Here is a 16,023-nt window from a genome sequence, read left to right as displayed (position 1 = left end):
GTGGCGTATTTTGGGAATGGGGTATTTGGTGGGAGAGGGGTATGAGGAGGGAGTGGGGTATTTGGGGGAGAAGGGTGTGAGGAAGGAGCGGTGTATTTGGGGGGAGAGGGGTATGAGGAGGGAGTGGGGCATTTGGGGAATGGGGTATTTGGTGGGAGAGGGGTATGAGGATGGAGTGGAGTATTTGGGAGAGGGGGTGGGAAGAGGGAGTGGGGTTTTTGGGGGGAGAGGGGTGTGTGGAGGGAGTGGGGTATTTGGGGGAGAGGGGTGTGAGGAGAGAGTGGGGCAGTTGGAGAGTGGGGTATTTGGTGGGAGAAGGGTATGAGGATGGAGTGGGGTATTTGGGAGAGAGGGGTGTGAAGAGGGAGTGGGGTATTTCGGACGAGTGGGGTGTGAGGAGGGTGTGGGGTATTGGGAGGACAGGTGTGTTTGGAGGGAGTAGGGTACTTGGGGGGAGAGGGGTATGAGGAGGGAGTGAGTTATTTGGGGAGAGAGGGGTACGAGGAGGGAGTGGGGTATTTGGGGGAGAGGGGTGTGAGTAGGGAGTGGGGTATTTGGGGGAGAGGGGTGTCAGGAAGGAGCAGTGTATTTGGGGGGAGAGAGGTATGAGGAGGGAGTGGGGCATTTGGGGAATGGGGTATTTGGTGGGAGAGGGGTATGAGGATGGAGTGGACTATTTGGGAGAGAGGGGTGGGAAGAGGGAGTGGGGTTTTTGGGGGGAGAGGGGTGTGTGGAGGGAGTGGGGTATTTGGGGGAGAGGGGTGTGAGGAGAGAGTGGGGCAGTTGGAGAGTGGGGTATGGTGGGAGAGGGGTATGAGGATGGAGTGGGGTATTTGGGAGAGAGGGGTGTGAAGAGGGAGTGGCGTATTTCGGAGGAGTGGGGTGTGAGGAGGGTGTGGGGGATTGGGAGGACAGGTGTGTTTGGAGGGAGTAGGGTACTTGGGGGGAGAGGGGTATGAGGAGGGAGTGGGGTGTTTGGGGGGAGGGGGTGTGAGGAGGAAGTGAGTTATTTGGGGAGAGAGGGGTATGAGGAGGGAATTGGGTATTTGGGGGGAGAGGGCTGTAAGGAGGGACTGGGGTATTTGGGTGAGAGGGGTGTGAGGAGGGAGTGGGGTATTTGGGGGAGAGGGGTGTGAGGAGGGAGTGGCATATTTGGGGGGAGAGGGGTGTGAGGGCGGAGTGGGGAATCTGGGGGGAGATGGGTGTGAGCAGGGAGTGGGGTATTTTGGGAGTGGGGTATTTTGGGGTGAGGTGTATGAGGAGGGAGTGGAGTATTTGGGGGGCGAGGGGTGTGTGGAGGGAGTGGGGTATTTGGGGGTGAGGGGTGTGTGGAGCGAGAGGGGTATTGGGAGGAGAGGGGTGTGTGGAGGGAATGGGGTATTTGGGGGGAGAGGGGTGTGTGGAGGCAGTGGGGTATTTGGGGGAGAGGTGTGTTTGGAGGGAGTGGGGTATTTGGCGGGAGAGGGCTGTGAGGAGGGAATGGGGTATTTGGGGGAGAGGGGTGTGAGGAGGGAGAGGCGTATTTGGGGGGAGAGGGGTATGAGGAGGGAGTGGGGTATCTGGGGGGAGGGGTATGAGGAGGGAGTGGGGAATTTTGGGGGAGAGGGGTGTGAGGAGGGAGTGGGGTATTTGGGGGAGAGGGGTGTGAGGAGGGACTGGGGTATTTGGGGGGAGAGGGGTATGAGGAGGGAGTGGGGCATTTGGGGAATGGGGTATTTGGTGGGAGAGGGGTATGAGGAAGAAGTGGGGTATTTGGGAGAGAGGGGTGTGAAGAGGGAGTGGGGTAATTCGGAGGAGTGGGGTGTGAGGAGGGTGTGGGGTATTGGGAGGACAGGGGTGTTTGGAGGGAGTGGGGTATGAGGAGGGAGTCGGGTATTTGGGGGGAGAGGGGTGTGATGAGGGAGTGAGTTATTTGGGGAGAGAGGGGTATGAGGAGGGAGTGGGGTTTTTGGGGGGAGAGGGGTGTGAGGAGGGAGTGGGGTATTTGGGGGGAGTGGGGTGTGTGGAGGGAGAGGTGTATTGGGAGGAGTGGGGTGTGTGGAGGGAGTGGGGTGTTTGGGGGAGCGGGGTGTGAGGAGGGACTGGGGTATTTGGGGGAGAGGGGTGTCAGGAAGGAGCAGTGTATTTGGTGGGAGAGGGGTATGAGGATGGAGTGGGGTATTTGGGAGAGAGGGGTGTGAAGAGGGAGTGGTGTATTTTGGAGGAGTGGGGTGTGAGGAAGGTGTGGGGGATTGGGAGGACAGGTGTGTTTGGAGGGAGGAGGGTATTTGGGGGGAGAGGGCTGTAAGGAGGGACTGGGGTATTTGGGGGAGAGGGGTGTGAGGAGGGAGTGGGGTAATTGGGGGAGTGGGGTGTGAGGAGGGAGTGGCATATTTGGGGGGAGAGGGGTGTGAGGGCGGAGTGGGGAATCTGGGGGGAGATGGGTGTGAGCAGGGAGTGGGGTATTTTGGGAGTGGGGTATTTTGGGGTGAGGTGTATGAGGAGGGAGTGGAGTATTTGGGGGGCGAGGGGTGTGTGGAGGGAGTGGGGCATTTGGGGGAGAAGGGTATGAAGAGGGAGAGGGGTATTTGTGGGGAGAGGGGTGTGAGGAGAGAGTGGGACATTTGGGGAGTGGGATATTTGGGGGGAGAGGGGTATGAGGATGGAGTGGGGTATTTGGGGGTGTGAGGAGGGAGTGGGGAATTTTGGGGGAGAGCGGTGTGTGGAGGGAGATCGGTATTTGGGGGGGAGGGGTGTGTGGAGGGAGAGGGGTATTTGGGGGGCGAGGGGTGTGTGGAGGGAGTGGGGTGTTTGGGGGAGAGGTGTGTGTGGAGGGAGTAGGGTATTTGGCGGGAGAGGGGTGTGAGGAGGGAGTGCAGTATTTGGGGGAGAGGGGTGTGAGGAGGGAGTGGCGTATTTGGGGGGAGAGGTGTATGAGGAGGGAGTGGGGTATCTGGGGGGAGAGGGGTATGAGGAGGGAGTGGAGAATTTGGGGGGAGAGGGGTGTGAGGAGGGAGTGGGGTATTTGGGGAATGGGGTATTTCGTGGGAGAGGGGTATGAGGATGGAGTGGGGTATTTGGGAGAGAGGGGTGGGAAGAGGGAGTGGGGTATTTGGGGGGAGAGGGGTGTGTGGAGAGAGTGGGGTATTTGGGATAGAGGGGTGTGAAGAGGGAGTGGGGTATTTCGGAGGAGTGGGGTGTGAGGAGGGTGTGGGGTATTGGGAGGACAGGTGTGTTTGGAGGGAGTAGGGTACTTGGGGGGAGAAGGGTATGAGGATGGAGTGGGGTGTTTGGGGGGAGCGGGGTGTGTGGAGGGAAATGGGTATTTGGGGGGAGAGTGGTGTAAGGAGGGACTGGGGTATTTAGGGGAGAGGGGTGTGAGGAGGGAGTGGCATATTTGTGGGGAGAGCGGTGTGAGGGCGGAGTGGGGAATCTGCGGGGAGAGAGGTGTGAGGAGGGAGTGGGGTATTTGGGGGGAGACGGGTATGAGGAGGGAGTGGAGTATTTGGGGTGAGAGAGGTGTGAGGAGGGAGTGAGGTATTTGGGGAGAGACGGGTGTGAGGAGGCAGTGGGGTATTGTGGAAGGGAGGGATACGAGGAGTGAGTGGGGTAGTTGAGGGGTAGGGGTGTGAGGAGGGGGTGGCGTATTTTGGGAATGGGGTATTTGGTGGGAGAGGGGTATGAGGAGGGAGTGGGGTATTTGGGGGAGAAGGGTGTGAGGAAGGAGCGGTGTATTTGGGGGGAGAGGGGTATGAGGAGGGAGTGGGGCATTTGGGGAATGGGGTATTTGGTGGGAGAGGGGTATGAGGATGGAGTGGAGTATTTGGGAGAGGGGGTGGGAAGAGGGAGTGGGGTTTTTGGGGGGAGAGGGGTGTGTGGAGGGAGTGGGGTATTTGGGGGAGAGGGGTGTGAGGAGAGAGTGGGGCAGTTGGAGAGTGGGGTATTTGGTGGGAGAGGGGTATGAGGATGGAGTGGGGTATTTGGGAGAGAGGGGTGTGAAGAGGGAGTGGGGTATTTCGGAGGAGTGGGGTGTGAGGAGGGTGTGGGGTATTGGGAGGAAAGGTGTGTTTGGAGGGAGTAGGGTACTTGGGGGGAGAGGGGTATGAGGAGGGAGTGAGTTATTTGGGGAGAGAGGGGTACGAGGAGGGAGTGGGGTTTTTGGGGGGAGAGGGGTGTGTAGAGGCAGTGGGGTATTTGGCGGAAGAGGGGTGTGAGGAGGGAGTGGGGTATTTGGGGGAGAGGGGTGTGAGGAGGGAGTGGCGTATTTGGGGGGAGAGGGGTATGAGGAGGGAGTGGGGTATCTGGGGGGAGAGGGGTATGAGGAGGGAGTGGGGAATTTGGGGAGAGAGGGGTGTGAGGAGGGAGTGGGGTATTTGGGGGGAGAGGGGTGTGAGGAGGGACTGGGGTATTTGGGGGAGAGGGGTGTCAGGAAGGAGCAGTGTATTTGGGGGGAGAGGGGTATGAGGAGGGAGTGGGGCATTTGGGGAATGGGGTATTTGGTGGGAGAGGGGTATGAGGATGGAGTGGGGTATTTGGGAGAGAGGGGTGGGAAGAGGGAGTGGAGTATTTGGGGGGAGAGGGCTGTGTGGAGTGAGTGGGGTATTTGGGGGCGAGGGGTGTGAGGAGAGAGTGGGGCATTTGGAGAGTGGGGTATTTGGTGGGAGAGGGGTATGAGGATGGAGTGGGGTATTTGGGAGAGAGGGGTGTGAAGAGGGAGTGGCGTATTTCGGAGGAGTGGGGTGTGAGGAGGGTGTGGGGGATTGGGAGGACAGGTGTGTTTGGAGGGAGTAGGGTACTTGGGGGGAGAGGGGTATGAGGAGGGAGTGGGGTGTTTGGGGGGAGGGGGTGTGAGGAGGGAGTGAGTTATTTGGGGAGAGAGGGGTATGAGGAGGGAATTGGGTATTTGGGGGGAGAGGGCTGTAAGGAGGGACTGGGGTATGTGGGGGAGAGGGGTGTGAGGAGGGAGTGGGGTATTTGGGGGAGCGGGGTGTGAGGAGGGAATGGCATATTTGGGGGGGAGAGGGGTGTGAGGGCGGAGTGGGGAATCTGGGGGGAGATGGGTGTGAGCAGGGAGTGGGGTATTTTGGGAGTGGGGTATTTTGGGGTGAGGTGTATGAGGAGGGAGTGGAGTATTTGGGGGGCGAGGGGTGTGTGGAGGGAGTGGGGTATTTGGGGGTGAGGGGTGTGTGGAGCGAGAGGGGTATTGGGAGGAGAGGGGTGTGTGGAGGGAATGGGGTATTTGGGGGGAGAGGGGTGTGTGGAGGCAGTGGGGTATTTGGGGGAGAGGTGTGTTTGGAGGGAGTGGGGTATTTGGCGGGAGAGGGCTGTGAGGAGGGAATGGGGTATTTGGGGGAGAGGGGTGTGAGGAGGGAGAGGCGTATTTGGGGGGAGAGGGGTATGAGGAGGGAGTGGGGTATCTGGGGGGAGGGGTATGAGGAGGGAGTGGGGAATTTTGGGGGAGAGGGGTGTGAGGAGGGAGTGGGGTATTTGGGGGAGAGGGGTTTGAGGAGGGACTGGGGTATTTGGGGGGAGAGGGGTATGAGGAGGGATTGGGGCATTTGGGGAATGGGGTATTTGGTGGGAGAGGGGTATGAGGAAGAAGTGGGGTATTTGGGAGAGAGGGGTGTGAAGAGGGAGTGGGGTAATTCGGAGGAGTGGGGTGTGAGGAGGGTGTGGGGTATTGGGAGGACAGGGGTGTTTGGAGGGAGTGGGGTATGAGGAGGGAGTCGGGTATTTGGGGGGAGAGGGGTGTGATGAGGGAGTGAGTTATTTGGGGAGAGAGGGGTATGAGGAGGGAGTGGGGTTTTTGGGGGGAGAGGGGTGTGAGGAGGGAGTGGGGTATTTGGGGGGAGTGGGGTGTGTGTAGGGAGAGGTGTATTGGGAGGAGTGGGGTGTGTGGAGGGAGTGGGGTGTTTGGGGGAGAGGGGTGTGAGGAGGGACTGGGGTATTTGGGGGAGAGGGGTGTCAGGAAGGAGCAGTGTATTTGGTGGGAGAGGGGTATGAGGATGGAGTGGGGTATTTGGGAGAGAGGGGTGTGAAGAGGGAGTGGGGTATTTGGGGGGAGAGGGCTGTGTGGTGTGAGTGGGGTATTTGGGGGCGAGGGGTGTGAGGAGAGAGTGGGGCATTTGGAGAGTGGGGTATTTGGTGGGAGAGGGGTATGAGGATGGAGTGGGGTATTTGGGAGAGAGGGGTGTGAAGAGGGAGTGGTGTATTTTGGAGGAGTGGGGTGTGAGGAAGGTGTGGGGGATTGGGAGGACAGGTGTGTTTGGAGGGAGTAGGGTATTTGGGGGGAGAGGGCTGTAAGGAGGGACTGGGGTATTTGGGGGAGAGGGGTGTGAGGAGGGAGTGGGGTATTTGGGGGAGTGGGGTGTGAGGAGGGAGTGGCATATTTGGGGGGAGAGGGGTGTGAGGGCGGAGTGGGGAATCTGGGGGGAGATGGGTGTGAGCAGGGAGTGGGGTATTTTGGGAGTGGGGTATTTTGGGGTGAGGTGTATGAGGAGGGAGTGGAGTATTTGGGGGGCGAGGGGTGTGTGGAGGGAGTGGGGTATTTGGGGGAGAGGGGTGTGTGGAGGGAGAGGGGTATTGGGAGGAGAGGGTTGATTGGAGGGAATGGGGTATTTGGGGGGAGAGGGGTGAGTGGAGGCAGTGGGTTATTTGGGGGAGAGGTGTGTTTGGAGGGAGTGGGGTATTTGGCGGCAGAGGGCTGTGAGGAGGGAATGGGGTATTTGGGGGAGAGGGGTGTGAGGAGGGAGAGGCGTATTTGGGGGGAGAGGGGTATGAGGAGGGAGTGGGGTATCTGGGGGGAGGGGTTTGAGGAGGGAGTGGGGAATTTTGGGGGAGAGGGGTGTGAGGAGGGAGTGGGGTATTTGGGGGAGAGGGGTGTGAGGAGGGACTGGGGTATTTGGGGGAGAGGGGTGTGAGGAAGGAGTGGTGTATTTGGGGGGAGAGGGGTATGAGGAGGGAGTGGGGCATTTGGGGAATGGGGTATTTGGTGGGAGAGGGGTATGAGGAAGAAGTGGGGTATTTGGGAGAGAGGGGTGTGAAGAGGGAGTGGGGTAATTCGGAGGAGTGGGGTGTGAGGAGGGTGTGGGGTATTGGGAGGACAGGGGTGTTTGGAGGGAGTGGGGTATGAGGAGGGAATGAGTTATTTGGGGAGAGAGGGGTATGAGGAGGGAGTGGGGTTTTTGGGGGGAGAGGGGTGTGAGGAGGGAGTGGGGTATTTGGGGGGAGTGGGGTGTGTGGAGGGAGAGGTGTATTGGGAGGAGTGGGGTGTGTGGAGGGAGTGGGTGTTTGGGGGAGAGGTATGTGAGGAGGGACTGGGGTATTTGGGGGAGAGGGGTGTCAGGAAGGAGCAGTGTATTTGGGGGGAGAGGGGTATGAGGAGGGAGTGGGGCATTTGGGGAATGGGGTATTTGGTGGGAGAGGGGTATGAGGATGGAGTGGGGTATTTGGGAGAGAGGGGTGGGAAGAGGGAGTGGGGTATTTGGGGGGAGAGGGGTGTGTGGAGTGAGTGGGGTATTTGGGGGCGAGGGATGTGAGGAGAGAGTGGGGCATTTGGAGAGTGGGGTATTTGGTGGGAGAGGGGTATGAGGATGGAGTGCGGTATTTGGGAGAGAGGGGTGTGAAGAGGGAGTGGCGTATTTTGGAGTAGTGGGGTGTGAGGAGGGTGTGGGGGATCGGGAGGACAGGTGTGTTTGGAGGGAGTAGGGTACTTGGGGGGAGAGGGGTATGAGGAGGGAGTGGGGTGTTTGGGGGGAGGGGGTGTGAGGAGGGTGTGAGTTATTTGGGGAGAGAGGGGTACGAGGAGTGAGTGGGGTTTTTGGGGGGAGAGGGTTGTGAGGAGGGAGAGGTGTATTGGGAGGAGTGGGGTGTGTGGAGGGAATTGGGTATTTGGGGGGAGAGGGCTGTAAGGAGGGACTGGGGTATTTGGGGGAGAGGGGTGTGAGGAGGGAGTGGGGTATTTGGGGGAGAGGGGTGTGAGGAGGGAGTGGCATATTTGGGGGGAGAGGGGTGTGAGGGCGGAGTGGGGAATCTGGGGGGAGATGGGTGTGAGCAGGGAGTGGGGTATTTTGGGAGTGGGGTATTTTGGGGTGAGGTGTATGAGGAGGGAGTGGAGTATTTGGGGGGCGAGGGGTGTGTGGAGGGAGTGGGGTATTTGGGGGTGAGGGGTGTGTGGAGGGAGAGGGGTATTGGGAGGAGAGGGGTGTGTGGAGGGAATGGGGTATTTGGGGGGAGAGGGGTGTGTGGAGGCAGTGGGGTATTTGGGGGAGAGTTGTGTTTGGAGGCAGTGGGGTATTTGGGGGAGACGTGTGTTTGGAGGGAGTGGGGTATTTGGTGGGAGAGGGCTGTGAGGAGGGAATGGGGTATTTGGGGGAGAGGGGTGTGAGGAGGGAGTGGCATATTTGGGGGGAGAGGGGTGTGAGGGCGGAGTGGGGAATCTGGGGGGAGATGGGTGTGAGGAGGGACTGGGGTATTTGAGTGGAGAGAGGTGTGAGGACGGAGTGGGGTATTTGGGCATGAGGGGTGTGTGGAGTGAGTGGGTTATTTGGGGGGAGAGGGGTGTGTAGAGGGAATGGGGTATTTGGGGGGAGAGGTTGTGTTGTGGGAGTGTGGTAATTGGGGGGAGAGGGGTATGACGAGGGAGTGGGGTATTTAGGGGGAGACGGTTACGAGGAGGGAGTGGGGTATTTGGGGGGAGAGTGGCGTGTGGAGGGAGTGGGGTATTTGGGGGGGGAGGGGTGTGAGGAGGGACTGGGGTATTTGGGTGGAGAGGGGTGTGTGGAGGGAGTGGGGTATTTGGGCGTGAGGGGTGTGTGGAGTGAGTGGGTTATTTTGGGGGAGAGGGGTGTGAGGAGGGAGTGGGGTATTTGGGTGGACAGGGGTGTGAGGAGGGAGTGGGGTATTTGGGGGGAGAGGTGTGTGAGAGAGAGGGGCTATTTGGGGGGAGAGGGGTGTGTGGAGGGACTAGCGTATTTGGGAGTGAGGTGTGTGTGGAGTGAGTGGGGTATTTGGGGGCGAGGGGTGTGTGGAGGGAGTGTGGTAATTGGGGGGAGAGGGGTTTGAGGAGGGAGTGGGGTATTTAGGGGGAGACGGTTACGGGGGGGGTATTTAGGGGGAGACGGCTACGAGGAGGGAGTGGGGTATTTGGGGGGAGAGAGGCGTGTGGAGGGAGTGGGGTATTTGGGGGGACAGGGGTGTGAGGAGGGACTGGGGTATTTGGGTGGAGAGGGGTGTGTGGAGGGAGTGGGGTATTTGGGCATGAGGGGTGTGTGGAGTGAGTGGGTTATTTTGGGGGAGAGGGGTGGGAGGAGGGAGTGGGGTATTTGGGGGTCAGGGGTGTGAGGAGGGAGTGGGGTATTTGGGGGGAGAGGTGTGTGAGAGAGAGGGGCTATTTGGGGGGAGAGAGGTGTGTGGAGGGACTAGGGTATTTGGGAGTGAGGTGTGTGTGGAGTGAGTGGGGTATTTGGGGGCGAGGGGTGTGTGGACGGAGTGAGGTATTTGGGGGGAGAGGGGTGTGTGGAGGGAGTGGGGTATTTGTGGGGACAGCGGTGTGAGGAGGGAGTGGGGTATTTGGGGGGAGTGGGGTGTGTGGAGGGAGAGGGGTATTTGGGGGAGTGGGGTGTGAGGAGAGAGTGGGGCATTTGGGGAGTGGGGTATTTGGTGGGAGAGGGGTATGAGGATTGAGTGGGGTATTTGGGAGAGAGGGGTGTGAAGAGGGAATGGAGTATTTTGGAGGACAATGGTGTGAGGAGGGTGTGGGTTATTGGGAGGACAGGGGTGTTTGGAGGGAGTGGGGTACTTGGGGGGAGAGGGGTATGAGGAGGGAGTGGGGTATTTGCGAGTGAGGTGTGTGTGGAGTGAGTGGGGTATTTGGGGGGAGAGGGGTGTGTGGAGTGAGTGGGGTATTTGGGGGGAGAGGGGTGTTTGGAGAGATGGGGGTATTGTGGGGAGAGGGGTATGTGGAGGAGTGGGGTAGTTGGGGGGAGTGGGGTGTGTGGAGTGATTGGGCTATTTGGGAGTGAGGGGTGTGTGGAGGGAGGGGGTATTTGGGGGGAGAGGGGTGTGTGGAGTGATGGGGGTATTTGGGAGTGAGGGGTGTGTGGAGGGAGTGGGGTATTTGGGGGTAGAGGGGTATGTAGAGGAGTGGTGTATTTGGGGGGAGAGGGGTGTTTGGAGAGATGGGGGTATTTGGGGGGAGAGGGGTGTGTTGAGAGAGGTGGGTATTTGGGGGGAGAGGGGTGTGTGGAGAGAGGGGGGTATTTGGGGGGAGAGGGGTATGAGGAGGGAGTGGAGTGTTTGGGGGAGTTGGGTATTTGGGGAAGAAGGGTGTGAGGAGGGAGTGGGGTATTTGGGGGGAGCGGGGTGTGTTGATAGAGGTGGGTATTTGGGGGGAGAGGTGTATGAGGAGGGAGTGGGGTATTTTGGGGGAGAGGGGTGTGTTGAGAGAGGTGGGTATTTGGGGGGAGAGGGGTATGTGGAGAGAGGGGGGTATTTGGGGGGAGAGGGGTGGTCCCTCCGGGTACACTTACTTGTGAATGAAGCACAGAGCGTCAGGCCCAGACTGGGAATAATACTCGGAGATACCGTGATCCCCTCCGTGAGCCGCTCGCATCCTCTCCTGGTCCAAACTCCAGCCCCTCAGGTTGTAATGGTACAGGCTGGCGCAGGGAACCTGGCCCTCTGCCCTCGGAGAGATCACCTCCAGCCTTGACACCTCCACAGTGTGTTCGCACCAGTGCCTGTGGGTCACAGTGTACACAGTTACCACAACACCACCCCACACCCACAGGCAACCTGGTAGGGGGGGCGCGGGGTGAGGGGTGGACGCGGGGTGAGGGGGGGAGACACAGGGTGACAGGGGTGACGCAGGGTGAGGGGGGTGAAGCAGGGTGAGGGGTGACACGGGGCGGGGGGACACGGGGTGGGGGGGATATGGGGTGAGGAGGTGTGGGAAACAAGGTGAGGGTGAGGAACACGGGGTGAGGGCGGGAGACACAGGGTGAGGGGGGACACAGGCCGGGGGGGATGACATGGGGTGAGGGGGACACAGGGTGGGGGGGGTCACAGGGTGACGAGGTGGACACTGGGTGAGGGAGGATATGGGGTGAGGTGGGGGGAACACAGGGTGTGGGTGGGATACAGGGTTGGGGGGACATTGGGTGAGGGGCGTGTCACAGGGTGAGGGGGGGACACTGGGTGAGGGGGTTTTCAGGGTGAGGGGGGGACACAGGTGAGAGGGAGGACACAGGGTTGGCGGGGGCACACAGGGTGGGGGTGTGGTCACAGAGTGAGCCTGGAGTGTGGGTGGACACTGGTTGAGAGAGGAGCCAGAGGAAGGGAGTGTGGTCAGAGGTGATGAAGAGGTTATTCCCCTCTATCCCTGCCCCATCAATCTGTCTCCAGATGTGGGCTTCGTGGTTCCCAAGCTCCTCACAGTCATTTTAGGGCTATGTAGGGAGACTAAGGGTGATTAAGGGAGACTGAGGGTGGTTGAGGGAGACTGAGGGTGATTGACGGAGACTGAGGGTGATCGAGGGTGGCAAAGAGTGATTGAGGGAGACTGAAGGTGGTTGAGGGAAACAGGGTGATTAAGGGAGACTGAGGGTGGTTGAGGGAGACTGAGGGTGATTGAGGTTGGCAGAGAGTGATTGAGGGAGACTGAGGCTGGTTGAGGGAAACTGAGTGTGATTGAGGGAGACTGAGGGTTGTTGAGGGAGACTGAGGGTGGTTGAGGGAGACTGAGGGTGATTGAGGGAGACTGAGAGTGATTGAGGGTGGCAGTGAGTGATTGAGGAAGATTGAGGGTGGTTGAGGGTGGCTGAGGGAGACTGAGGGTGGTTGAGGGAGACTGGGGGAGGTTGAGGGTGATTGAGGGAGACTGAGGGAGGTTGAGGGAGATTGTGGGTGATTGAGAGTGGTGGAGGGAGATTGAGGGAGGCTGAGGGTGGTGTCCTTACCCAATTGGAGCTGCACAGTGTGTAACCAGCTGGAGGATGAGGCTGAGGAGAGTCACTGGGGCCGGCATTGAGGCTCAGGAGCTGAGGGTCAGGCCCAGGGTCCAGGGGGTGGAATGATCCTAAACTCAAACACACAGAGAGACAGAGACAGGGAGAGACCAATCACAAGCAGGCACTGATGGTGATGGGAGCTCTGTCAGGCCCTACCCCTCGAGTGACCCTCCCTCCCCCACACTCTCAGACAGTACATTCCAGACCCCAACCCCTCGAGGGACCCTGCCCCCCCCCACACTCTCAGACAGTACATTCCAGACCCCAACCCCTCGAGGGACCCTGCCCCCCCCCACACTCTCAGACAGTACATTCCAGACCCCAACCCCTCGAGGGACCCTGCCCTCCCCCACACTCTCAGACAGTACATTCCAGACCCTAACCCCTCGAGGGACCCTGCCCTCCCCCACACTCTCAGACAGTACATTCCAGACCCTAACCACTTGCTAAGGAATAACATTTTACCTTCTTTCAGTTTTGCTATTTTTACTAATTACATTAAATCTGTTTTTTTTTTCCCTTTTCTCTGTGCTGAGACTGATAGGGACAGTGTTTGCCTCTGAGCTCTGCCCTGATCATTTATGATTTTGAGTTGAAATCTCTGATTCCCAGCGATTGGGATGTTGTTTTAAATTTCAGTCAGCACCCATAGTGTTGCACCACTGCACATAGCCATCGGGGTGATTAGCGTAATGTAGTTCCTGTGTTTCTCTCAGCCTTCATCTCTCCAAGGAAAACTGTCCCAACTTCTTTAATTCATCCTCACTCTCATCCCTGGAACCTATCCTACACTCTCTCCTACGTATCCCCAACTGTACCCGATCCTTCAGCTGGCATCTAACAACCGCCTGCTACCAGTTCACTATCATCTCCTTGTGGCCCAGTGAATAAAGTTACTATATGACAGCTATCCATCCACATGGAGCCAGCTGGGTGGGAGGATCAGAGCGGTCACTTGTTGCTTGGAAGGTGCATGTCCGGATGGAGTTGAGACACAAGGGAATCGCAGACACAAATACACCAATCACTGAATGGTGCAACAACAGCTACCAAGGCCAGAATAAATCAAAATGCAAACCAAGCATTAGCTTTTATTCTAGAGGGACAGCATCACAAAATAGGTAAGATCTGCTCAACCTCTATCAAATCTTGGGTAGACCACATTTAGAGTACTCTGTGCCATTCTGGAAGGACAGCACCCATAACGTAGGAAGGACCTGCTCACCAGAATCGTGGTTTGATATCATTCAGAGCAGTTCGAGGATCCAGCCCCATTAAACACATCAAAAACAGTCCATTTTAACTGAGCATTGTGAAGAGAGGGACAGTGTGAGACAGAGAGGAAGGGATAGAGACAGAGAGAGAGAGAGAGGGGGGGAGTGAAAGTTAGGGAATGGGGAGGATGGAGACAGAGAAAGAGAGAGAGAAAAAAACAAAGTGAGAAAGAGAGACAGAGGAAGGGAGGGAGAGAGAGAGCAAAGGGGAACAAGGGGCAGGAGATTGGCTATAGGGAATTGAGACTGCGCAGACACCCTGGCTCTTTCTGCATCAAAATAATGCTGTGATTTTTGGCTGTGGGGGAAGAGACATTGGAAAAGGGAGAGAGAGGGAGGGAGGAAGAGAGAGTAGGAGAGAGAACACATTGTGGGAGAGTGAGGACGAGAAAGAGGGAGGAAGAGATGGAGAGAAATAGAAACAGAGAGACCGACAAATAGTGTGCTGCAGGAGACAGAGAGTGAGGAAGAAAGAGAAAGACAGGTGAGGGATGTGTAGAGGGAAGGGAACAGAGGGATGGATGAGATACAGAGAGAGAGTGAGAGAAATGGAAAAGGCAGAAAGGGAGGGAGTGAGGTCGAGATAGTAAGAGAAAATGAAGGAGAGAGAGAAGTCTGAGTGTAAGGGAAACAGGGAGAGGAAGGGGAAGAGGGAGAGAAGATAGTGAAAAGAAGAGGGGGAAGTGTGGAGAGATAGAATGTAAAGGAGAAGAGGTTGACACTGCGATAGGAGGAATGGGAGAGGATGTAAGTGAGAGGCGAGGAGGGAGGGAGAGACGGTGTGACAGAGGGAGAGAGAAAGAGAGCTGGCAGGGGTAGGGTGGGAGAGGGAGGTGGGAGTTATGACTGACCTGGAGCAAACTGCTGGCTTTAGCTGGTGGCTGAGTGAGTGAGTGGGTGAGGATGGAGCCAGGGTTTAATACTGAATTGAGAAAACATCTGATCCCAAGCTGATTGGACCCAGCCCCAGCTGGGCAGATTCCCATTGGAGGCTCTGTCACAGATCAAGAGATCAAACAGAGTGGGGACAAAAGAAGATTAGCAAAAAGATGTGAAATCTGAAGGATTACATTAATCCCAGAGCATGAAAGGAGACCAGCTGAGTTATCCCACAGTCAACATCCCAGTTAGTGAGATCAGCTGAAACCAGACCGGATGTGTTACCCCAGAAACCAAACTGTAGCCACAAGTATCCTGTCAGGCCAGGCCACGGTGAGGAGCTGACCAAACCTCAGACGGTCAGCAATCACACAACTTCAGGGTACGGTCCAACAGGTTTATTGAAAAACACAAACTTTCAGGAGCTCACAAACTCACAGAACACAGGGACATCATGGTACGTGCAACCCAAGATAGAGAAGGGGAGAGAGAGAGATACAAATAGAGAGATGGATGGAGAGAAAGAGGGACAGACACAGAGAGGGTGACAGTAAAGTCAGGCAAACAGAGGGAGACAGAGAGAGAGGGAGTGAAAGAATGACACAGAGAACAAGATAGACAGAGACTGAGAGATAGAACATAGAACATACAACATAGAACATTACAGCACAGTACAGGCCCTTCGGCCCTCGATGTTGTGCCGACCTGTCACACCGATCTCAAGCCCAACTAACCTACACTATTCCATGTACGTCCATATGCTTGTCCAATAACGACTTAAATGTACCTAAAGTTGGCGAATCTACTACCGTTGCAGGCAAAGCGTTCCATTCCCTTACTACTCTCTGAGTAAAGAAACTACCTCTGACATCTGTCCTATATCTTTCACCCCTCAATTTAAAGCTATGCCCCCCTCGTGCTCGCCATCACCATTCTAGGAAAAAGGCTCTCCCTATCCACCCTATCTAACCCTCTGATTATTTTATATATTTCAGTTAAGTCACCTCTCAACCTTCTTCTCTCTAATGAAAACAGCCTCAAGTCCCTCAGCCTTTCCTCGTAAGACCTTCCCTCCATACCAGGCAACATCCTAGTAAATCTCCTCTGCACCCTTTCCAAAGCTTCCACATCCTTCTTATAATGCCGTGACCAGAACTGTACACAATACTCCAGGTGCAGCCGCACCAGAGTTTTGTACAGCTTCACCATAACCTCTTGGTTCCGGAACTCGATCCCTCTATTAATAAAAGCTAAAACAGTGTATGCCTTCTTAACAGCCCTGTCAACCTGGGTGGCAACTTTCAAGGATCTGTGTACATGGACACCGAGATCTCTCTGCTCATCTACACTACTAAGAATCTTACCATTAGCCCAGTACTTTGCCTTCCAGTTCCTCCTACCAAAGTGCATCACCTCACACTTGTCTGCATTAAACTCCATTTGCCACCTCTTAGCCCAGCTCTGCAGCTTATCTATGTCTCTCTGCAACCTATAGCATCCTTTGTCACTATCCACAACTCCACCGACCTTAGTGTCGTCTGCAAATTTACTAACCCATCCTTCTACGCCCTAATGGACAGAGACTGGAATGTACTGTCTGAGAGTTGTGTTGGGGCAGGTTCACTCGAAGCTCTTGAAAGGATGTTGGACAGTTACTTGAAGAGGAAGAAGGTACCAGGCGATAGGGTGAGATTGTACTCCAAGAAGATTTCAGTCAGAAAGGCAAGGCCTGAACAATGTTCTATGATTTTGTGACCAGTAGAAAGCAAAGAGTAGCGGTAAACGGGTGTTTTTCTTGTTAGCGGTCAGTGGCTAGTGGTGTGCCTCAGGGATCAGTGTTGGGACCTCAATTGTTTACAATTGACATAGATGATTTGGAGTTG

The 16,023-nt window shown here is 56.8% G+C and overlaps 1 protein-coding gene across 1 annotated transcript in view; it reads right to left on the bottom strand.

The window, feature by feature from the left end:
• Positions 1–14,140, bottom strand: part of sspo (SCO-spondin) — a 517,250-nt gene extending 503,110 nt beyond the window's left edge. Inside the window, exons 1-3 of the mRNA XM_059646360.1 lie at positions 14,113–14,140; positions 11,937–12,055; positions 10,509–10,718 (exon numbers count right to left, since the gene is read on the bottom strand). Of these exons, the coding sequence (XP_059502343.1) occupies positions 10,509–10,718; positions 11,937–12,004 (278 nt within the window). The 5' untranslated portion in view covers positions 12,005–12,055; positions 14,113–14,140. The remainder of the gene's footprint in view (positions 1–10,508; positions 10,719–11,936; positions 12,056–14,112) is intronic.
• Between the last annotated feature and the right edge of the window lie 1,883 nt (positions 14,141–16,023).

Source organism: Stegostoma tigrinum, chromosome 5 (genome assembly GCF_030684315.1).
Source record: "Stegostoma tigrinum isolate sSteTig4 chromosome 5, sSteTig4.hap1, whole genome shotgun sequence".
NCBI classification, from domain to species: domain Eukaryota; kingdom Metazoa; phylum Chordata; class Chondrichthyes; order Orectolobiformes; family Stegostomatidae; genus Stegostoma; species Stegostoma tigrinum.
Note: the sequence above shows the minus strand (reverse complement) of the source record. Positions and strands in the feature narration are given on the sequence as shown.